Source organism: Solea solea, chromosome 11 (assembly GCF_958295425.1).
Source record: "Solea solea chromosome 11, fSolSol10.1, whole genome shotgun sequence".
NCBI lineage: Eukaryota > Metazoa > Chordata > Actinopteri > Pleuronectiformes > Soleidae > Solea > Solea solea.
In genome coordinates, this window is record NC_081144.1 from 286,644 (window position 1) to 311,687 (window position 25,044).

At 41.7% G+C, this 25,044-nt stretch overlaps 2 protein-coding genes across 2 annotated transcripts; both read left to right on the forward strand.

Annotated features, from left to right (window-relative positions):
* On the forward strand, positions 1-6,227 carry fkbp1ab (FKBP prolyl isomerase 1Ab). The gene is made up of 5 exons (XM_058642656.1): positions 1-159; positions 281-328; positions 3,520-3,632; positions 4,703-4,860; positions 5,000-6,227. The coding sequence occupies exons 1-4, from the start codon at positions 123-125 to the stop codon at positions 4,829-4,831; spliced, it is 327 nt and encodes a 108-aa protein (XP_058498639.1). The 5' UTR covers positions 1-122; the 3' UTR covers positions 4,832-4,860; positions 5,000-6,227.
* A 417-nt stretch (positions 6,228-6,644) lies between these two features.
* On the forward strand, positions 6,645-24,644 carry sdcbp2 (syndecan binding protein (syntenin) 2). The gene is made up of 9 exons (XM_058642654.1): positions 6,645-6,815; positions 13,255-13,306; positions 14,593-14,689; positions 17,310-17,410; positions 19,240-19,404; positions 20,653-20,828; positions 21,294-21,465; positions 22,579-22,670; positions 23,251-24,644. Exons 2-9 carry the CDS (start codon positions 13,256-13,258, stop codon positions 23,303-23,305), a joined length of 909 nt encoding a protein of 302 aa, XP_058498637.1. The 5' UTR covers positions 6,645-6,815; position 13,255; the 3' UTR covers positions 23,306-24,644.
* The last annotated feature ends 400 nt before the right edge of the window (positions 24,645-25,044 follow it).

Consider the following 25,044-nt stretch of genomic DNA (forward strand, 5'->3'; position numbering starts at 1 on the left):
TGTCAGACTCTCAGGCTGCAGGAAGAGAAGAGTCACTGGGCGCTCTCTCTCTCACACACACACACACACAGACAGACACACACAGACAGACAGACAGACAGAGCAGCTCACCGTAGAGAAACATGGGAGTCGAGATCGAGACCATCAGCCCCGGAGACGGTAAAGCCACTGCACATACACAACAATAATAACAACAATGATATCAAGGTGCACGTGTTCAGCACAGACTTGTGTGTGCGCGTGCGCGTGCATGTGCGGTGTGTGTGTTTTCTCTCCACAGGACGGACTTTCCCCAAAGCAGGACAGACGTGTGTGGTGCATTATGTGGGTGAGTTGTTCTGCATGCTCTGCACATGATTTACTGAGGCTCATTGTCACTGCTGCTGCTGCACAAGTGCAGTGAGTGACAACTGCAGGCAGCTGTGTGTGTGTGTGTGTGCGTATGTGTGTGTGTGTGCGTGTGCGTGCTCACACTGATACCACAGGGTTAAACAGACATGTGAACAGACATGTTTTTTGCAGGCAGAAGTGAATTCCTCAGTGGGGCAGAGTGTCTGTGTCTGTGAGTGTGTGAGTAAAACATTTCACCCTTTCATTGCTGGATCTGTGGTGTTTGCTGAGCAGTGAGCAGTGACAGCAGCAGTGACAGCAGCAGCAGCAGTGACAGCAGCAGTGTTAGTGTCAGTGTCTCTGAGGACAGCGAGTGCTCTGGATTCATCGCTGCAAAAAAATAATGCTCACTACACAGAGTCCTTTACTCTGTCTGTGTGTGTGTGGACCAGTAGTCCTCATGGAGACCAAAACCGGGACCTAATTAGGCCTGAACCTCATTTGTGAGGCTATTATGGCTAATAGTTGAGTTGTTGGGGAAAAGGCTTTTGGTGAAGCTGTTCAAATGAATGGAAGTGTCCATACAAGAATAGCTGCACAAACCAAGCGGTGGTGCTGGTGGTGGTGCTGGTGGTGTTGGTGGTGGTGCTGGATGTGTTGGTGGTGCTGGTGGTGCACGTGACCCTAAAAATGCAGATTTTCTCTGTGTACCTTGGTGTAGGAGAGTGAGCAGTTTGAATATAAAAACGCAGCAAACATATTGTTAAGACATCGCAGACTTAAGCAGGCATAGATTTGATCAGGTGAGCCTTTTGTTAAGAGGCAGCCATTTTATCAGCGGCTCCCCGGGCGGTTCCACAGGAACGGTGGCACATGGAGAAGTCAGTGTTGACACTGTGTCCATATGTTATCTTTGTTGTTATACTGTATACTGTTATAGACAACAGTGGTTCCCAAAGTCTGGGTTGCTCATTCTGCAGTTTGACAGGATACATATGTCCCCACCCGCCCCTGCTCTGTTGCTGTGTACACACAAACGCACCCTGTGTCAGGTCTGGTAGTTTAGCTTGAAAGAGCCTGTTTTCAGAAGTAGGAGGGGGCATTGATTCTGGTCACAAACATGAAACTGAATTATAACATAAACAAAAAGATCAGTTCTGACCATAAGTTGCGTACTGCGCCTTTAAATATGAACTATTTCTAACATTTGCTGTGTTTAAAAACAACAACATAGAACAATCACAACGTGAACAATTCCATGGCAGAATTGGTGATTTGCTAATTGCACTCTTTCATTTCCAGTTTAATGTTCACCTCTAATTTAAACACAATTAAAATAAATAGCGTTGGCGGCTAAATGTGATTTCAGACGCCTTTAATAAGCTTGAATGTATATTTGTCTGCACCGGTTCTTGGTTTGGCAAAGCTGCTCTTTCCTGGTGCTGTCTGTCTGTCTATCTGTCTGTCTATCTGTCTGTGTGTCTGTCTGTCTGTCTGTCTGTCTATCTGTGTGTCTGTCTGTCTGTAACACAAGCCTCTGTGCTTCATTTAAACTCGTCACTTGCACAGTGAATCTTTCTCTTTTATTATTGCTGTTCTGTTTGTCTGCTTTTCTTTTAATATTACACAAACCACAGGATTTCCTGTCTGGGCGGTCTCCCTTCCTGTCCGCACACAAAGCAGACTTTAAATGGGCCGTGAAACAGGATCGTCCGTGACACACAAGCCTTTATAAAACATGGAACAAACCTTGGATTTGCTGGATTTTTGTTGTTGAAGGAGCTTTTGTCTGTTGGTGTGAGAAACATGTCACCGCTGTTTGTTTGGTGGTGAAGAGTAGACTCACTGATGCTCATTGGATGTGACCTCTCAGCTCCTGCAGGTGACTCCACTGGATGGTTATCCAGAACAGTGGTTCCCAACGTCTGGGTCGGGACCCACAGATGGGTCACAGGAGCATTTGTTTTGGGTCCCCAAACATATTTGCGTAATTATTTTAGATTCATGTGTATATGTTTCAAATAAACACATCTAGGAAAGTATTTTCCAATCCCGACTGACATGGTGTGAAAGGCGGTGTCACACACTTGGTCGTTTTCCATGACTTCGTATGACCTCCTCAACGTGGGCGGGGTCGTGACATGCTTTTAAACATGACACACAAACACACACACTAGTGACTTGTAAAGCCTTTTGGGTGTAACTGAATCATTAGAATCAGTCGACTGGAAAAGATTTGTTGACAGAATGGTTCAGTCAGTGAACGTTGGGTTGTGATTGTGCTCACGGTCACCGGCTTACAGCAGTGCTGTCTCTAAATACACCACACTCCTGGTTTCCTTAATGATAAACGCATGTTTTCAGGGACGTCGCGCTCATGACTCTTCCAGTGACGACACTCTCTGACTAATCAGTCTGTGGACGTCACATTTTAGCATAAGCTCAGTTCACTTAGAACCTCGCCTGAGCAGGTGTGTGTGAGGAAACCAGAGTATCCAGAGAAAACCCCCCCACACACACATGTGGAGAACATGCTAACTCCACACAGACAGGACCTCGGTCGGAGTGGGTCGCAAACCCAGGTCTTTTTGCTGTAAGGCAACAGTTCCAGTCACAACTCCACCGCGTGGCCTAAGTTGCTTATTTGTGGCTCCCCATATAGACACTGATCTAGAACATCCACTTATGGACTCACTCTGTGGATAAAAGGCTCCTCCTTGTCTTCGGCCCCCTGATGTGTCCAACATCACACACACGCTGTCTAATAACAGTAATAGCGCTGGTGTAAATAGTCTTGCTATTCTGCAGATTGATGCCTTTTCCTGACTGTCAGACTGAAACCCACGCTGCAGCTGTCGGCTATTTCTGCGATTCTTGGAAATCCCTTCATTTGTGCTCACAATACACACACACACACACACACACACACACACACACACACACACCGCAGGGAAAGACGGCTGCCAGATAACCTCAGGGGACACATTAGTCCCCCGGTGTTTTATTTTAAATGAAACGTTATTAATATCAGGTGTGGAGTTTTCTGCACAGACTATCTAGGGCTGTTACAAACGTGAACTTCAGCTGATTATTAATCACTCGTCGGGTGCTGTGGCCAAAAGCTTTATTTACTAAATCCTTTTTCTGTCCTGACTTGGTGGCTGACTGTCCATGTGTCTCTGTTTGCAGGCTTCCTGACAGACAGAACCAAGTTTGACTCTTCTCGGGACAGGGAGAAACCTTTCAAGTTCAAGATCGGCAGGAAGGAGGTCATCACTGGCTGGGACGAGGGAGTGAAGCAGGTGGGCTGGAGAGCTGGAAGTCCACTCTGTCTGTTAGCTCTGTAAAATCATACAAATTCTGCAGGTTACTCACAGAGGAGGATACGTTTTGTTCCATTAACGCTTCATGGCTTGTTTCCATCATGGTACAGGTCGGTTTGGAACGGTAAAGCCCTCGTTCAGGCTTGTGTTCCAACTGAGAACAGTACCATTACTTGGTAGGCGGGGTGTGCGCGAGATACGTAGTGTGACGACACTGAACGCAACACAGGAGGACATCCAGCAGCTCGTTTTTTTTGTTTGTGGCCGTTGGTCTGCCGAGAATCTGTTGCCCAATCAGCTGACGGTCGTGAGTCTATCTACCATTACTATGGGGTACCAGAGTAATGGTAGTTAGCCAACTGAAAAACTGAACAATTGGGCAATTGGCTATTTTGGTAGTATTGCTAATGGAAACGCAAAACAATACATACTGTACCAACCTACTAATCTACTCGGTGTAAACGCAGCTTTATTAACGGCCCAGGGATTACGGGTGGAATACAGCGGCTTTGCTAAAGGCACATATAGTGCACCTCTCTTTGTCTTATACAAGGTTAACATTGTATTTTGTACTGACTCTTTTTAAATAAATAAAATGACAAAGTAGAAAGGTATATTTGATGCACTGTATTTATGCCAGGACACGTGCTATATCTCAATCCAACTGCTCTAAAAACCAGTTTAATCCTGGGTTTCTAATGGGTTTTTGATCACTTCAGGGTTAAGGCTGTGGTTTTCGTACTTAATCCCTATCAACTAATAAACAAATGTGTTGTCATTCCATATCTAATTTTGGTACCTAAGGAGTAATTATGATCAGTGTTTTATATGTATGTCAAAGGTCCTAAACCTAATTTAGTTAGTAACTATAGTATCATATAAACATAGTCAGAGTAAAATCTAACTATTTAGGTTATATTAATGCTTAAAGATGTATATGAGGGATTTCTTCCCTAACTTTAATGTGAAATTAGCTGTAGAAAATGGATGTTAATCTGCTAAACATCTGCTCCTGTGTTTGTCTCCTCCTCTTCCTCGTTTACCTACAGATGAGTGTCGGTCAAAGGGCCAAGCTGACCTGCTCGCCTGATTATGCGTACGGAAAACAAGGCCACCCGGGCGTCATCCCTCCCAACGCCACCCTCATCTTTGAAGTGGAACTACTGGCACTGGAGTGAAACAAACCCACAGCCTTTTTCTGTGTCGTGTAAGTAACGAGCGAGTTTGACATCGCAGCTGTCGCAAAAATGACGTCTGTGAACTTGCTGAAGACTACGTCCATTTTCATGTCAATGTAATGGTCGATACGCATGAGTTTTGAATCCTCACTTTGGTTGTTCTCACAGGAGACTACCGACCTGAACGACCCGCAGAGAAACGAGAGGAGTCTGCACTTGATTCTGTGAGAGGCTTGAGTTTAATAGTTCCACGACTTATTTCGTCAAACTACGACAGTTTGTGTTCTTTTTGTCTTGAGTTAAACCTATTTTTTTTCCATCATATTCTTTCTTCCTCTGGAGAGTTTGGGCCATAACCATAACATCCTCTATGTTGTTCATCTTGAATAATTTTTTTGATTTATGCTTTAATTTGTGTTATTTTGTGTGTTTTTGTTGGTAAGAGCGACATTCACCCCCCGTAATAAGCTAATGTGTGTTGATAGTATAAAGGTTCCAGAGTTGGTGCTTCTTTTATAACGAACCAAATAAGGAAAAACACTTGTATCCAGCTTGTGTTGGATTTAGTGGCCACATGGAGTGAGACTCCGTCCTTAACGGCGCGACACAGGAACTGTGCTCTCATTTAAATTGTAAACCCAAGTGTGAGCCCAATGGGCCGATTGGCGCCGAGAAGAACCCGTCCCAGTTGTAGATGTAGAGTTCTAACATGTGCCTACATTTTCTCATCAGACACGTGGACGTAGCGGCCTTGCCCCCTCCGTCTGCATGTTCAAGGAAATCTCCGTATGTAGATGTTGTGCGCTTTGCATCAGCGTTAGCACTGCCTCCTCAACTCTTTAAACCCCATTTAAAGCCATATACAGCAGGTAGAACAGCGCACAGATCAAATGGAAAAAAATAAAGAGAAATGCTTGAAATTTAGGGGGAAAAAATGGGGGGGGGGGGGGGTTAATGAGAAATCAATGAAATTATGACTTTGTTTTTGTGGTATTATTTTAATTGTGTAATTTTTCATATGCCAACTTTCTATTTCTGAGAATCAACAAAGTTAATGTACGCATAATCTATCACGACAGATGATGATGATGATGTGCTCTTTTTTTGTAGGTTTTATTTTATAGAGTCAGTTAACAGTACCACACTGCCTAACTACATACATACGGTATGTGTGGGTGCAGGATCTTAGCGGTTTTAAATGGAGTTTAAATGAAGGAAAGCGCTGGCCCCGGCCATCAGATACTGACTGTGGCTGTTAATGTTACATGTTATTAGCCAAAGCTGCAGCTGGTATGGCAGCAGTCCACCTCTATACTGTGTAGTTATGTGCTGATATGTCACTGTGTGCAGGCGAAACCAATGATGGCATATTTAAAATAAAAAGAAGTGCTCTCCACCTGGCTATGAATCATTTCTCTCTGCTGCACCACACAGGGGTTCCCACCAGTGGATTTTCCACGACACCGTTCCAGCACGCCTCGGCTCAACTCGGGACGTTTGTTTTTTTTTTGCTTTTCCATTAGAGATAATTCCTTGGTACCTGGTCATTTTTATTTGAATTTTTATTAGGACTTTTACTCAAGTAATATTATACAAAAAGTGACTTCAGCTTCTTACCAAAGGCATTTTCTGGTCAGATACTTGTACATTTACTCAAGTTTCTCCCCTTTAAGGTACTTTATGTAAGACTGTCCTATATGTTGGACTTGTACAGTTTAATGAGGGCCACTAGGGTCCAGGCTGCCAAGGCTCATGTGACCGCGAGGGGCGTGGCTTACTACGTCAACGTTGATTGACGTGGTTACTGTGACTAGGAAGCCAACAGTGACATCATTTTCCAGAATTCCCCCCTCAGTCACTGCTGTCTGGACATCGACGAAAAGACACAAGCACAACGGCACAAACGTACTGACAGGCGAACTCCGCTGTCTGCTATTCACGAGGCTTTCTACGACTGTTTGAAGAAAAACCAGCGACACTAAAGGTGAGTTGTCTTTGACCAAAGCGGCGGCTAACGGCGGCTAACGGTCTCCTCCAGGTTTCGTTTACCTAAAGAGCTAACGTTACGGCTAATGTTAGCTCCTTCTGCGTTAGTGTCGGAACAAAAACGATCTGCTTTAATATGCCTCATCTCTTTATTCATAACGTTTAGTTTAAAACAGTGTGTGTTGGTTTCACGCGTGTGTCTGTTTACGTGTCATAGTATTTATTTATTTCACTATTTCATGAGCTAATAGCCCTCTGGTTAATTTTTAATGACGTTAGCTAACAGCGCTAATGAGACAGAATGACACAGTCACAGCTGCTATACGACTTTGAAACAACACACACATGCTAACTTAATCTTTAACTTTTAATATTGCAGCGTTAAACAAAGGCCTCGTGTTCTGTAATGCAGCTAAAGTGTTTTAATACCTGCGTAGTATCTTATCTAGCCCGAGTGAACTTGCTGTGTTGTTAAAGCGTAACAACAACAACAAGCTGCGTGTTATCAGGACACAACTATGATGTTGTCTGTCTGCTAACAGGGTTCTGTATGAACGGAATGTTCAGTAAAGTGAACGTGGACATTTACGTGTTTCCCAGCCTATTCTGTTAAAGTTGTGTAGTTGTGTGGGGGTCTCGCTGTTAAACTGCCCTCTGTGGCGAGAAACTGAATTTTTTACTTTTACTGGAGAAAATATTCCGCACCACCGTTATAACCTATGATAAAAGTGGTATAACATCAGCTACACAGACTTTTCACAGAATTTAGAATCTAATTTTTTGGACAAAATAAGTGATTTGTCTTCTGTATTTAACCCATCCTAATTACACACGAGTAGTAAACACGGGAGCCACCCCAGCCCATGGCCCATCCTAGGATTGAACCAGCAAGCTTCCAGGTACAAGCCCAATTCCTTTCTTCTTGGCCATGTGCTGCCCTGTTAAACACCTCCCACTTCCCAAACATATTTTATCCCCATATAGAGGACATATCCGATATTAAAAATCCCTCAGCTGCATTCCGATCACATACCCGGGTATATACAGTAGAACAGTATTTCTGATTTTAGTTCTAAATGACTCACTCTCCCTTACCAGATTTCAACAATAAAATCTACATTTTTAGCTCATGGGGTTATGTGCACATGACAAATTCATGGGGACAGGTGGCTGTGACATGTGATTCACTTGTGTCACTTAGATTAATCTGAATAAAGAATTTCTGAAGACTGAAATCACAACATATCACGTTTTGAACATACTAATGGAGGCGGCGGTGGATGAACAGCTCTTGTGGTCTGTTAAGTAAAATTACTGATTTTCTCTAGACTTTGGTGCGGTCTACAAACTTCAATTTCCAGCCAGAAAAGGCTGTCTAGTGGCGAGATAGTTTAGATAGATATTTTATTGTCCTCATTGGGATAATAATAATAATGATGTTGTTTTTTTATATGGCTGTTGGCAGCCATGTTATCAGTAAAGGCCAGTGTCCACGTCTCAGGTTGGTTCATGGAAATGGCTGCAGACACTTAGCAGCAACGCATGGCAACGCCAGTGTTGATAATGTGTCAATAACTCTAACAACACTTCAAAAAACCTGAACTATCCCTTTTAGCAAATATAGTGTTAGTTCAATGAAATCAGCAGTAAGTAGGTGCGGCAAAAATTAAAGACTGGTTCGTCGCTTAAGATTAGAAGGTGCAGGTTGATTATGTAAATATATAGCACCAGTACCTGTTGATACGTGATAGTGTTGTCTATCTTTTATTGTAGTAAAGTTTGCTTCTTGTCCCAAATCTTGAATTTTGTGGTTTCTTCAGCAGTCCTCACACACAGTACGTCCTTTCATCGGCCAATTCTGCAATTTTTCCACTCATGTGGAATGTGGAAGCTGGAGTACATCATCCTTAATGTCTTTAATCTGTTTCCATAGCACTTATTTACATTTTCCTTTTTATAAATTCATCAACTTTTCCACCTTCTTCAAGCCTAAAATCTTTTATTTGATATTTCTAGATTGTTTATTTTTTGCTGTTTTCATTCAGGCATAATCATGTGCATACAAACAGGCAAAACAGGAAATCCAACGTTTAGCGTCAGATCTCATGCAAATAATGTAAAAATATTAACGTACATTAAGAGGGGGATCATTTGGATGGCTTGTGTTTTTTTTTCTTTTACCGTCATCAGTCCTCCTCCTCCCCCGTCTTCCCACACCCTCTGTCTCTTTCCCAACCATGTCAATAGACCGGAACAAGTCTCCACCAAGGACACATTCTTGTATCTAACCAATTCGTTCAGGTTTGCTGAAGTTAGTCCGCTCTGTCCTATTTCAGTTTCTCCACAAAAGCGTTCACTTTGCTGCCTACACAAACTTTGAGGCCTCAGGAGGAGCAAAGCAGCTCGGCTGCGATATATATAATGCCGTAAAACACTTGTTTGTGCGCTCCCACGTGAAGTTTTACCATTTTTCACGTCATAGAATGTCACTTGTTCCCTACATCTGAGTTTTAGTCGCAGAAGTAACTGCGAGGATTTGAGTATGTCAGCCTTCCAATTACTATTGTTTCCAGGCTTAGTCCAAGCATGGTGGTGGGGATGATGGTGATGGTGGGGGTGGGGGTTAATAAAGGGAGCAAACAAACACAGCTGAAAAGTAAACAGTAGAAGGTATTGAAATGGCCCTCTGTGTCCTCTGACACAGTGATGCACTTGTCTTTGAGGAGGACTGAGAATATCTGAATAGAGTGGCGGCTGGAGTAGCTGGGAGAGTGAGATGTCGCAGTAACGTGATTGTGGTTGGGAGAAATTCTGGTTACATAAGGGAAAACATACTGTTATAACTTCCTGGTGTCAAATTAAATGTTTGCGTACATGCATTACCGCCATATGTTGACACTTCGTTGGCCCCTAAATCATGCATCAACATTGACACTATGTGAGTCCCAAGCAAAACCAGAATAGAATCAAATTGAAATAAACCAAGGAGAAGCAATTTAACCCCGTCTGGTTAAAAAAGGTCTGTAACATCTGAATTTCTTGAACGATTTCAATAAGTTCATATATTTAAGGGTATGTGATATAATGTAATTTTGATGGATAGGCTGTTATCACTGCTAACGTCTTAATACTAAAGTAAATAACTAATTGTCATCAGGAATTGTAAAAAAACTTCTGTTTCTAACAATAACAACTAACATTATGAGAAAAACTGAACAAATTCATTATTATTTACACTTGTACTGACTAACTATTTATTACTCATAATTTTCTTAACTTATCAACTCATACAGTGAATACTGTACTTGTAATGGTACACTCCTCTTCTACTCTATTGGCCTACACACTGCAAAACTGCAATATTTGTATGATTACCTATTGTTGAGCTGCTGTAACGCCGTTTTCTCTCCACTGTGAGATAAATAATAGCTATCTTATCTTATCTTATATTTTACTGTTAATTCACTTAATTCCGGACAATATCTAGTTTTACCATGACAAGTTAACAAGTCATTTTAAAATGTATTTACCCTTTCACTGCCAAAATGTTGTGAGACACAACATTTGTGTCATACTTGAAAGACACATTTATATCATTGGGAAAAAAGTGAATATTAAACACAATTATCGTCTGTTATTGCCTGGAAATTGCCAATATGGCGTCACCACTGTCAACTTTTCACCTCAATTGGCTGGAATCTGTATATATACAGTATGTCCAGGGCTGCAACGATTGGCCAATTACTAAATTATCATGTCATGTCAGCAATTGTTTTTAAGATCTGTCTGAATTTTGTGTTCCTGCCATCCTCATCACTTTTTCTCTTCCTCTTTCAAAGAAAGGAATGTTTATACATGTCTTGTGATGATGACATGGAGTTTTCACAGTGTGGTGAAGAAGGTAGCTGATGAATCAGTGACACTTAAATCCTTATCGCTTTTTCCATTATAAAGTAGATAAGTCTTATCTTTTTTTGTCTTTAGTATTTTATGGATTGATCATTCTGATTCACTGGGTTGTATTTATAACAACATTTAGTACCCCTATTTATTATCGTTAATTCACTTGTCAACTTAGTTTGCTCTTGTGTTGTCTAAAATAGGTTTTATTTTTACTGTGGAAAGACATTTAAAGTGAATTTGTAATGTGCATTTTTGTCACAGACACATAGGGTTGGGTTTCAAGTGAAACAGATACATGGAAATTGATGTTTAAAAGAAGAAGAAGTAGAGCATTGAACTCAAACTGAGTAGAGGCAGCTGCTTTTTACACAATGAGTATATAACTTTAATGAATCACACTAAGAGACACATCTGAGTTTTCTTAGGATTGTTGGTACATCCACACTTCCACATTTTCATGGAATAACATCTGCTACAGATGTGATTTCATATTCTGAAAATGGTGTTTAAAAAAAACCAACCAACGATCTACGTCACACACGTTATTAGCTTTAGTTCCTCAGGCTCCAGTGGCCTAATGGCTACGACACTGGCCTCCTAAGCCAAGGATTGTTGGTTCAAGTCCCATCTTTGGTGGTTTGAAGCATGTGTGCCCCAGTGAGACTATTGTCTTTTTTATTGGGCAGCCCCCCCCCCCAGTCAAGCAGAAGGGAATTGTGCTTGTAACTAGAGGATCTGGTCAAGGGCGGCGGTGCCCCTGAGCCAGGTACACAACCCCCCTTGCTCTCCGGCCGTAGATAAGTACTGCCCACTGCTCCTGTGCCTGGTTAGTGCTCAAAAATGATGGGGTAAATGCAGGGGTCAAATTCACTATCACTAACTGGTCTGTGTGCTGTTAAAACTAATTAAAATGTAAAATTAAGGAGGATGGATTTCTGTTATGACACTTACTGTGAGGTGAAACTGAAAGTTAGTATTCATGGAGCTTCTTGTTCATAGCTAATAGTCAAGTCATTTACATTTGCATTTGCACAATGTACATTTGCACATGTACATGCAGTTGAAGATTTTGAGGAACAAATCTGTATAACTGTGCCATTGTTTTAAAACTACTCTGTTTTTGACCACACAAACAAAAATGGAGTGAGCAGTATATGTTCCTCAAAATCTTCAACTGCATGTACATTGTGCAAATGCAAATGTAAATGTACAACATACAGTATATGGTTTTTACTAGCTGTTTTTATTTTGTACTATGGGAGTAATGCCTGAGTGACTGTTGTCTTCAATATCCTCTTCCTGCGTCAAGCTTGTTCTTGTTTTGTTTGCTGTGATGATGAGTCTAGTTTTGGTTGGCACTTCTCTGCACTGAGAGCCATTGACTCTGCTGTCTCCTGTCTGGAAAACTCCACCCATGTTTACTTGTGTACAGGTACAGGTTGAACCACTTCTGCATTTAATTATATCAAGTTTCAACAACTCACAGCCCAGCAACAGGGAGGAAGTACAGTTGCATAACATCCTTATCCTCCGTCCACAGGTTTGCTGCAACGTTCAGTCATTGCACACATTCAGCCCAAGTGCTTTCAATGTGGGGGCTAAATAGCAACTTGTAAGAAAGAAAAGAATATATAAAAATATAGGCAAGAACTGACTTAAAACACCAAAGCAAAGCATTAAAAAAACAGTAAACGTACACACAGAATGTGAATGAGTAAAGAGTCGTACTGAAAGTGTGGTGCCAGGGTGAACTGATGTATTGTGCCCCTTGTGTTCTCACTGTACTTTACACATACTGACATTGGCAATGCATGCACTCATCTATGAGCTGATGTGTTATGGCATTTTGTAAAAATTTGCTGCCAATGCTAAATGCTTTTTTTGTTTTGTTTTTTAGGCTATTTGAGCATTAGGTGATCAGCATGTTTGTCACACTGTATGTAGTCATAGCTGTGCATAAGGTTGGGCAGTAGTCAAGCAGAAGAGAAAGAAAATAAATTATACTTTAATTAGTTAGGAATGTTGAGTCAGCATATTCACATATATTCCAGTTAATGTCCATTGTTGGTTCCACCTAACCACTGCTATTCTAATCTAGGGACTACTGCAACTAAAGATTATTTTCAAAACTGATTCATCTGTTAATTATTTTCTCTGTTAATCCAAGTTGCATGAAAATTGGTGCCACAAAGCGAAATCTATTCAGTTTATTGTCATTGAGGAGCAAAATAACCCGAACGTAGACTCTGAGTCTTTCATGTGAGAGCCTGTTTGTGCTTATTTATTCTCTTGGACTCAAATATTATCCGACAAAAGCACCTTCAGCATTCTCCTGTATTTGATTCTCGGTAGTAAAACATCTTTGGATGCTGTGTTAATGTAAAATGCAGCCTAATGGAGTCTAAAGTTAATGGATGACAGTGGGGTAACATGAGTATATCCTGCTGAGTGGTCTGCTGCTGAGGCAGATCTGACTGGGCTGTCGAAGCTCTCTGAAGGTCCTCCACTCACTGTTGTTTGTCTTCTCTCTTTAGGATGTCTCTGTATCCTTCTCTCGAGGACCTAAAGGTCGACAAGGTCATCAGGGTAAGTTTTTGTTGCCACTTCTTTAATAGCTGCTTTTTACATGTGTTGTATAATGTCTCACGTGTGTAGCTGGAGCTTTAATAAAAATGTAAGTTGATGTATAATGTGAGAGAGTGTGACACATCTACTGTCATGTTATCAAAAGTGCTTTTTAAGAGGTCGACTGCTTTAAATGTTCCTCATGCAGCTATGGGCGACTACTACTACTAAGTACTACTAAGTGTAAGCTAGTTACATTCATAGTAAAATACCACCAACAAACACGTTTTCTTATCATTTCGCACTAGCCCAACGTCCTCACTCAGTTTTGTCCTAACCTTTCTGTCGTTGCCTGGAAAATACAGCGCGTTAGGGTCAAAATACGGTAAAGGAGGCACCATTATAAATAAACTATGAACCACTTGTTGTCACCTTTTCCTCGCTCCCTACCTCAACCCTCTCTGTCACACAGTGAGTGAGACTTTGCCTGTTTTATTTTTTACTTAAGGCGTGAAGTGCAGCACAGTGCAGCCATACATGTAGACAAATACATTTTGTAAGCGGGGGCTTTTTTTGTTCAAGGTGTTCAAGACATTTGTTTGTCTCTTAAATTATTAAGAAAGGTTTTTCCTCTGCCCAACAAATAAATTGTGAATAATATTTCAGTTTATTTTGTCTATTTATTTAACCTCTTCCTACACCCGTGGCCGGGATGTGGAAAAAGTAACATCAGCAGCCAGAACAGTCAGACCTCCTGATAATTGTAGTGCTGTAATAACATATGAATAAAGCCGAAAAATATGTAAATTAAAGGTTTCCTAAGTTTACAGCTTTCTTAACCGCGCATCACTAGCACAAATGAAACGGTTTAAAATGTGGGTTACGCTTAAGTTCATATATAATTCAATTTCAATTCAATTTTATTTGTATAGCGCCAAATCACAGCATAGACGACATAATGGAGAGAGCACAACAACAATTCACACAATGAGCAAACACTCGGCACTCCATTAGATTTTTTGAAACTTTTTCTGACAGAAATTGTTAATAGCACCTCTTATTCAGTGATGATAGTAGAGCTATGCTTGACAAGAATCCTCAGTCATGAAGTAAATACAAAACATTTATATTTGTCTCAAGGGCTCAAAAACTCTGAAAAAGAACAGAAAACAGTAACAGGTGTTATGTGTTTAAAACTAAAAACTGGAAGTGTGGATAGATCCAATAACATGTAAAAACTTCTTACTCATCTGTATTGTATTGATGACAACTGCCCATCCTCCACTGACTGCTGCATGTACGTGTAGGCCCAGGCCCAGATTGCCCAGGCGCCCACCGCCATGCCAGCCATCACCGAGGGAACCTACCAGCCTCAGGCTGCTATTGCTGGGATGTCAGGATCAAGTGAGTGTCATCTATACTGCACTGTGAGAGGAACATCTTATTCCTCCATTACTTACACTCTGGGAAAACCTGCTCTCTAACTTTTTGCAGAAATACCTTCACAGAACCGCTCACTTATTCCCCTCTGTGTTTGTGACTTTTCATTTCTGTCTCTCTCTCTCTCTCTTTGTATTTAAGCGCATAGGCTTCATGTTTGTGTGAAAGTCTTTAAACGAGGCACTGAATTAGGCTCCAAGCAAAGAATAAGAATGGGTAAAAGATGAGCAGGGTGCCCATTAGAGTTTGGAGAAGACAACTTTTCTTCTTCTTTTTCACTCTCCGACTCGTTCTGTTTCTCTTTTCTCTGCTTGGATTCAGAGTCTTTTGGGCTTTTGTTTTTACCTCAGCAGTCCAGGCCATAAGTTACTATGGAGACCAGCTCTGGCAGTCTCTGCAGGGATAGGGCATGATGAGACAGAGAGGAGGAGGAGGAGGAGGAGGAGTTGTTGATTAAAAAGGAGGGAGGCATGGTAAGAGGAGTACATTTTCCTGTTGGTGAGGAGATTAAGCGAGAGGGAGGTGAGAGGAGACGACCTGGTTGACATCAGTGCCGGACCACAGCCCTCTACCATCCTCCAATGAACATCCCCCCCCCACTACCATCCCTTCATCCTAGAAATTCACAGCTCAGACTGTTGCTAATTGTAGTTCCCTGACAGTGGAACAAGCTGCCACATGTTTGTCAGAGCAGTTGCCTCCTTCTCTGTCTGCTAGAGCTTCACCTAGACTCGTATGTTTTGAGAACTTGTGCTGCATATTTAAATGTGTCAAAAAACTTTGTTTTCAATTTGGGTGACAGACATGTTCATAAAGGTTCCGTATTTAAGACATACATTGTATTAAGTCATACAATGACTATGAGATAAAGGGGACATGTTTAATCAATATACTGACTCTTGTTAATGTTTTGGTTTGTTGCACCATCGACCACCCAATAACACAGCTTCTAGTACCTGAACCTCAGAGGTTCTCTAGCAAACATGACTAACTAAAAAGGCCTCATTACTCCTCTGAAAATCATCATGAACAGAGGAGAAGAAAGACGAGGGTCTGTATCTGAGATGAGTTCAAATGTAGCCGGGCCAAAAGTGGAGAGGAAGATGAAGAAATATGCTCATTTTCTCTTGGTGTTTGAGCTTCAGCCAAGGTTCTCTAAACTTCCTCTCTCTCTCTCTCTCTCTCTCTCTCTCTCTTACTCTCATATACTTTGTCGGTGGATGTTTAACATATATAATGTTTTTACAGTCTGTCGTTGTCACTTGCCTGGCCAAAAAAAAGTCGCCACCTAAAAAAAAGGGTATCATGGTTGGAGCGCCTTTAGCTTTGATTACGGCACTCAGTCACTGTGGCATTGTTTCCATAAGCTACTGCAATGTCACTAGATTTATATCCGTCCAGTGTTGCATTCACATCCCAAAGATTCTCGATGGGGTTAAGGTCTGGACTCTGTGGTGGCTAATCCATGAAAATGATGTCTCATGCTCCCTGAACCACTCTTTTCACAATTTGAGCCTGATGAATCCTGGCATTGTCATCTTGGAATATGCCCATGTCATCAGGGAAGAAAAAAATGCATTGATGGAATAATCTGGTCATTCATTATATTCAGGTAGTCAGCTGACCTCATTCTTTGGGCACATAATGTTGCTGAACCTAGACCTGACCAACTGCAGCAACCCCTTACCTATTTGCTTCGTTAAATCCAGGTGGCGACTTTGTTTTTGACCAGGCACAGGTGTATATTCCCCTCTCTTCTTATGATATTTTCTGCTGATGGAGCAGACTCACTTTCACTTACAATCTCCATCTGTTACGGTCATTTGAAAATGAATGAAATAGCTTCAGTGATTATAAAAAAAAAACAAGACAGATGGAGGAACAGTTATGAGTCTTTATGTGTATGTGCATGAACACATGTTACACACACACACACACACATGTGTATATACTGTATATATATATATATATATATCAGGATTCTGAGATGGCTGCCACTCGGGTCAGTCATCCAAACACTCTGCTACATTTACTGTTTATTGCAGTTGTGTCTTATTTGTTTCTTTAACTTGAAATAAAGAAACACACATTCATTTTTTGTTTTTTATATAATTTCATTTTTGTATTAGGGCCTAGTGTAGGAGTAGTGCATGATGACTCATGATCTCCCTCATTTTCAGTTCTTTCTTTTTTTCCTTCTGATCATGTGGGCTGTGTTCATGTTTGGTTAAAGTGACTCAATCCATGTTCACTCGAGACTGGACTTAATGTGGACAAATAAATGCACGGTCACTGTTGTCGAAACAAGGAAAATCACAGAATAATGAGTCAATAAAATGGTTGACCCACATCTGATTACAGGAGAATAATTACAAAAGGCTTACCTAATGAATAATTATACATATGATCACCATCATTTGTACATTTGTATTACCATGTACACTAATGCTTAACAAGTTCTCTCTTTCTCCTCCCCCTTCTCTGACCATCTGTCTTCCATTTCCATTTCTCTACATCTGCTCCCCACAACAAATGTCTTCCCTTGGCTCACTTCCTTTTCTACCCAAATCTCCGTTTGTCCCAGGCTTGTACCCAAATCTGGAGGAGCTGGGCAGCTACATGGGCCTGGCCCTCAACAGTGATGAAGTCCAGAGGAACCTGGCCCTGGTGCCCGTGGCTGAAAATGTAAGGATTTTCCTACAGATTTTATAAACGTTGGACAGTTTATTTTGCTCGATGCTCGCAGATTTGTTTCTTACTTTACGTTCTCTGGTGTAGAACCAGAAATATTTGCCACATTCTGCTTTTGTTAGATTTAATGTCAGGATTTGGTGCTTAGGAGGACACTCTGGCCTGTTTTTGTCCTGGACTGTTGACACACACACCAACACAACATCACTGTTGTCTTCTCTTAATGAGCAAAGAGACTATAATGTGGACCAAGCTGCGCTTATTGCACCGCCTGCTGGACGACTCGGTGATTACTTCACATTGTTTAAAGCAGGTGTGAAGTAACGACAGGTTTGAACTGACATCTGAAGGAGTGACAGCTGTAATAATGATGACCACAAATATATTGTATATAACCATAATGCTCTGCATGTGTCCTCTGCCTCCAAATGGACAGAAAATAAATGAGTTTAGACTGAATGAGGCTTGATCTGTAGATGTATGAAAACACAATGTTCAGTGCTTGGTTTGTGGAGAGCCACAGTTGTGACTCACCACAGGCCTGGAGCTGTGTGTGGGAGGGTGTGAGCTCTTCACTCCCCTGCACTTCTGTGTGTGTGTGCGTGTGCGTGTGCGTGTGCGTGTGCGCATCCTGCAGATGTCAAGGCTCTTGCAGGACCTGAGCTTGTCAGCTGATATTCAACCATCCGTGCTTGCAGCTTTTTACACTCATCAGTCAGTGTATTAGGTACACCATGTTAGTACGGGGTTTGACCCATTAGAACGGCCTTCATTTTTTGTGGCATCGATTCAACAAGGTACTTGAAACATTCCTCAGAGTTTTCGTTCCATGTATGTCGGCTGCTCATCCGCGATGCAATTCTCCTCGCCCACCACATCCCAAAGGTGCTTTGTCCATTGGATTGAGATCTGGTGACTGTGTGGAGACCATTTCAGTACAGTGGACTCTTTGTCATGTTCAAAAAACAAGCTTGAGCTGATTGCAGATTTGTAAAATGACATGCTTTCCTGCTGGAAGTAGTTCCAGGAGATTATGCTGCTCAGGGGCTGAAAATATGCCAAGAAAACCCCCCCCACACCATTAGACCACTGCCACCAGTCAGAACTGACAGGGTGGATCCATGCTTTCATGTGATACTGAGAAAATAATGATAGAAAACGTTCTTGTCCCCACAGGGAAACTATTTTTAACTTGTTATGTCATGTCATGACGTGTCAATAACAATAAAACACAAGTTAAACTACAGCCATTCAGCATACAGTATAGAGAACAATATCTGAAAGGACTTCAAATAAGTTTTCAGTCAATCTAAATAACATTTGATTTTCAGCAGGTCAGCAGTTCATTCAGGGGATTTAATCCCTTGTGGTACAAATGTTCCCTTTTCTTAACAAGTCTGGATAATGGTAACTATGGCCTGAAGGCAGTGACTCAAAAGAAGGAAAGAATGGGTGACTGGGGTCTGATAAAATGTTTCTGTCAAGAGTTTTTTCAAGGTTGTAGTTCACAGCAGTGGTGATTATTTTCCTGAGAGTGTGCTTGTTTGCCTCTGCTGCATTGTCAAAACATTGTTAACAAAGGCTCTGTAAAATGTTGAGTAAGTGTACCTAATAAAGTGGCTGGTTGGTGTATTCATGAATGTATTTAACTAGTTTCTTCACTGTATAAATGAAACGATAATGGACTTTTCAAAAGCAGTCCCTGACCTCATTCATTGTTGGAGGAGGAGATTCATTTGAATCCTCTCACTTGTATCGTTGGATTTTAATGTTCTAATCTTTGCTTTTTTCTCCACCCTCCTCACTTTGCTGTCTCTCCTCAGCAAGTGGCACTGCCCTCCACCTCAGGTGTCGCGGGCATGCTGCGGCCTGTGACGGGGTCAGACGTCGGCATCAGGAGGGCAGAGATCCGCCCGGGGCTGCGGGAGATCATACTCTGTAAGGACCAGGACGGCAAAGTGGGACTCCGACTCAGGGCCATCGACAACGTGAGTCAGCATCACAAACTGTTGACCGGGAACCTACATTAATTATGTAGCACAAACCAACTGTTCTTAGCACCCATTAGACTCCATGTAGACCACACCCACTTCCTTAGCTCTACCACGCAGGATCAGGTGGGAGATCTGAGTCGATCTGCTTCATCTGATGCCGTCATTTCGTTTATTTCAGTCTCTATCTGGAGCGTCATGTGATAAAACATGTCCATACTATACAGAGCTTCAGTAGTTGATGATGCTCTTACATGTCTAGTTTTGTCCAGGAACCAAAATGGTTTAGTTTTCATGTTTTTTTTGTTCTATGGAGCAAAGAAACCAGAAAATATTCACATTTAAGGAGCTGAAAAATGAGAGAACTTGCTTTAATTATTAAAAAGGACACTCAAACCTCGACTTCATCAATTATAAAAATGGGTGGCAGTTCATTTAGTAGTTGGATGATAATTGATTACTGGAGTAGTTGTTGTAGCCCTGCTGTGATACGATTCAGAGAAGACAGTGGGATTATTTCACAATAACTTCTTTGGAACACAGAAAATACGGGAAACATGTCAGCAGGACTTGGATGACTCATGGATGTGGAAAGTATGACCTGGCCATTACTTCCTCCTGCCATTCAGTTAATTACTACTAGAACCTAACCAGCTTCTGTAAAACACTCTGGTAAAAGAGCTGTTTTTCTTAGACAATTATAGTAACTTGTTAAAGTTAGCAGCTCAAATTTCTCTGAACTTTTCAACTTCTTAAATGTGAGTATGTTCTGGTTTCTTTGCTCCATAGAACAAAGACATCTTTAAACCTAAAATAATTTGGTTAGTGGACAAAACAAAATACATCAAGATGATGAATTGATTCTGTAAACAATGGTAAGTTGCAATGTTCCTATGTTTGATGCATTTTAATGACGGGTGTGAGTCCAAACATCTCAGACCAGTTTCCATCCTGGTCTCAGACGCTTTGGAAGCAACTGCAGTTAATAATTCAGTTGCACTAAAAGAGTGGGCAGGGTCGAAATATCTGAACTGAGCTGGCAAATACATTAGATAACAGTGTATTGTTAATGGATGTATTTTTGAAATGAGACTCTCAGTCTGCAGTAAACACACAAACCAAAGAAGAGATAATGCCATTCCAAGTCCTCAAAACACACCAAGAAAAACTCCACGTTGTGTCATTTTTGTCTCTTCTTTCCTGCCCGTGTTAAATGTGGTTATCTGTTTCCTCTTCCTGTCACAGGGAGTGTTCATTCAGCTGGTGCAGGCCAACTCCCCCGCGTCGCTGGCCGGCCTGCGTTTCGGGGACCAGGTCCTTCAGATCAACGGTCAGAACTGTGCCGGCTGGAGCATCGACAAGGCCCACAAGGCCCTGAAGGCGGCAGCTGAGACCCGCATCGAGCTGGTGGTCCGGGACAGGTGAGGACTGACGAGCAGGACGTTACGCTGTGTCCTGTTTGTTTTTTTTCATTCAGTCATTTGATCTTTGTTGCTTTAGGACAACAGTTTCTATTGTTACTGTATGATATGTACAGTTACCATGGTTACGCAGCTGCAGTGCTTGTGGTGGCTGTAGTCAATGTGTGGCCCCCTCTGCTGGATACTCAGTGCACCTCGTCTTTTTTTATAAACATAATCAAATACACTGAAAAAAGAAAATGGTTGTCAAACCTTTTAAGACTTTATTTGGTAATACCAACAGGAATCGAGTTAAGTCAAACTAAACTTAGCAAGTTATATGAAGGCAACTTGAACTTAATTAATTTAGGTTTTAAGTTTGTCAGACATGTATTTTAGTGTAGTTTCTTCTTGTATCGTCTCAGCTACGATGGATCCCTAATCCTTTGTGTGTGTGTGTGTGTGTGTGTGTGTGTGTGTGTGCAGGCCATTTCAGCGCACCATCACTATGCACAAAGACAGCTCAGGCCACGTTGGCTTCATCTACAAGTCCGGCAAAATCACCTCGCTGGTCAAGGACGGCTCCGCTGCCCGCAACGGCCTCGTGACCGATCACTTCATCTGTGAAATCAACGGGCAGAACGTCATCGGACTCAAGGTCAGACACTTGTTTCGTTAGTATAAACTGTTTATGTGTCGGAGCAGAGTCGTGTGATTCTCATACGATGTTTGGTGGCTGCAGGATGACTGCGCTCATATCAGCAGAACAAATGTAAGTGAGCAGAAAAAGTGTTTTTAAATGTGAAGTGTTTTGTACGTAACAGCTGCAGTTTGTTTTCCTTTGGCGCTGTTAGTCATGTAGTTCCTGTTTTCCCTGTGACGAGTATCTAGTCTGAAAGTTGTCTCCTTTGGTTAGAACATCACATACTTCATGCTTCAGTAATCAAATGTACTGTAGATAGGGGACACATCGCTGCACAGAAAATCTAATGGCAACCAGCTGTAAAGTCGTTGTTTTGAAGCCTCCAGAATCTTGATTTTGCCTAAAGTTCAACCAGGCTCCTCCCAGCTGTCAATCACACTGGTGTCCACGATGTGCCGTACTCACAATCATCTATTTTCCTCTAAATGGGATCAAATGTACAAAATCACCATTAACTCCTCAGGAAAATGTTTAGTGATGTTATAAATCTAGCGAGAAGCTAATTTTCCCATTCAAATGTTGTTCTTTTTTTCAACCAGTCGCCCCCTGGAGGCTTTTAAATGAATTGCCTTCAGAAAGGGAACCAGGAAGACTGTGGTCTGTGATAAAATTACAGGGTGCTGCCATCTTGTGGTGGTGACGGGGTTTTGGAGCCAGAGTTGGTGCATTGTTGATCACTGCTGCAGATTATAATCCAAATCTTGCTGATTCACATGTGCGATCTGTTAATTATGATGATTCATTCAAATCAAACATAATATCAGAAACACAAAAACACACACGTCACACAAATGTGTGATGTAGGTGATGTTTAATGACCTGATGTAAATGAAGTCGATCCTCTAACAAACAGCAGCTTTGTGTTAGATTTACTTCATTTCACACGACAATCTTTATTGTTATTATTCGGGAACCCATTTTTAGGGAATCACCTGTAATGTTTTACCTCATCAAACCTCACTGGAGAAAAACTGTCTCACAAATCCTTGTATTTAATGGCAACATTTGAATGAGTGAATGAATTGTTGGTGCAAAAGTTGCTGACGTGTCACTGTGTGAAAATTGCAGGATTCTCAGATCAAGGATATTCTGAGCACCTCTCCGACCGCCATGACCATCACCATCATGCCCAAGTTCATCTACGAACACATGATCAAGAGGTGACGACAGCTCAGTCCACTTCCTCCTCACCTCACATCTGCCCGATGTCACACTCTTACTTCACTGTTTGAATTCAAACCTTTAAATATACAAGTATAATTCTAAAGATGAAGATAAACAAATGCACAGAGGAGTTTTTTCAGGGACACTTGTGGTTGAATGAGGTACAGGCTGACCCCCTGACCCCCTGACCTCCTGACCTCCTGACCCCATGAACCCCTGACACCCTGACCCCCTGGATTTGACCCCCTGTGCTCAAATCCAGCTGGATTTCAGCCACTTAAAAAGAGACTTGCCTAATAAAATGTATGCCAGCTTAAATCCCAAGATGTTTGAAGAATATATTTACCACTTTATGTTTTCATTGGTAGTTGATCCATCTATAACACATGTGTTACTTTGTGACTTGAGTGTTTGAAGTCCTCAGTGACACAAACTGACCAAACCAAGCTGCAGTCGAGCAGCAGCTCCTGAGTTCTCATGAGCGCAAAGTCCCTCTGGACTTTGGTGCAGGAGAACGAGCGGTTTCTACGGTTTCTTTTATTGTTTCAAACATATTGTTGTGTTTTTCCTTCCCAGGATGTCCACTGGTCTCCTGAGGTCATCCATGGATCACTCTGTCCCAGAGGTGTGAAGACGCGGAGGAGGACGAGACAAAGTCTGGACATCTATAATACAGATCTCTCTCTCTCTCTCTCTCTCTTTACTCATCTCTGTCCTAGTACCAAAATCACCTCTGTTCCTCATCCTTAACATAATCTTAAAAAATGCCTTTTTATTTTGGTTCTTTTTTTCTACATTCCTCTCATCTCCGTTGATATTTTGACTTCTTACATATAAACATGTTAACCTTTTAGTCTGAGATGTGTTTGACATCAAAGGACAGGACAAGATGTTTGTTTATTTTTGTTTATTATTGTTGTTGTTGTTGTTGTTGTTGTTGAAGCCTTGCACACGATCATGAGTCCAGAGCTTCCACCTCTGTCCTAAAAAGATACGAATCATTGGCTCGTCTTCATTTCATCGTCAGAATGCTGTAAACTGTCCCGCGTAGATCACGGCTGCTGCGCTCTCGCTGTCCTCTGCACTTTGCCCATAAAATGTGTGAACGTGAAAACCGTTGCTGACTTTCTTCTAGATTCCAGTGTTTTCTAGTGTTTTCTTTGGCCAGTTAAAGTAGTTTCAGTTGATGCCACATTTTGCTAAATAACCACTGACATTTTCGACATTTATAGAGCAGGTATTCTAACATCATGATGCAGCGTCTCCATGACGGGACTCTCTGTGGCAGTGTTGAGTTTATAGACACTGGGAAGAGTGTGTGTGTGCGCGCACATTTCAGGGGGAAAGTGTTGGGAAAAAGAGGGCGGCAGCAGACGTCTGTTGTCCTATGCAGCTGCGATTCAGCCCCGTCCATAAACACGGAGAGAATACAGAGACGTTCAGGGAGACCAGGTCCCACTGCGCTCAGTGTGTGTCTCCCAACTTCCTGGGACTCGCTGGTATTTGTTTGGGACAGGGTCTGACACGGACAGACCCACTAAGTGCACTTTTCCCACTACCTTTTACTCTGAGGTCGACTTTTATTCCCGTATCCATTTCAAACAGTTGGAATTCAGTGGTCATGTTTGTGTTTTATGATGCGAGATTTCCAAGGGTTCCTACCCCCCCCCCCGCGTTACTGCTCTGATTTCACGCTGAAAAACTTCTGATATGAAATAAATTCCTTCCCACGCTGAGGCCGAGCTCAAGGTCGTGGAATTCGACACCATGTCATATTATACGGAGTTGCTTCCTTTTTAAATGCTGTTCATGTTTGGATGCATGTATTTCCTTTAGATTTTTTTCTAGTTACGTTACCTGATAAACATTACTGTCATTCTGTAAAAAAACAAAACAAAACAAAGTTTATATACGAATGTAACCAAGATAATATTGTAAAACAAAATAAACAACCTTTCTGTTCACATTAACTTTGAGTTGTCTTCACTTGCAACGTCACATTTATCTGTATTACACATCCAGGTGTGTTTTAAGGCAGTGTTTCCCAAACCCTGGTCCTCAGGGAACACTGCCCTGCATGTTTAAGATGTTGCCCTGCTCTAACACACCTGATTCAGATAGCAGCTTGTTACCAGGCTTCTGCAGAGCTTGTAGACGAGCTGACCATCTGAATCAGAAACACTGTACTGAACTATGACATTTGTCACATTTTGCACGACATGTGACATTTTTGTCACATTTTGGACGACATACTAAACTATGACATTTTGATGACTTTTTGAAAGACATACGAAACTATGACATTTTTGTCACATTTTGCACGACATACTAAACTATGACATTTTGATGACTTTTTGAAAGACATACGAA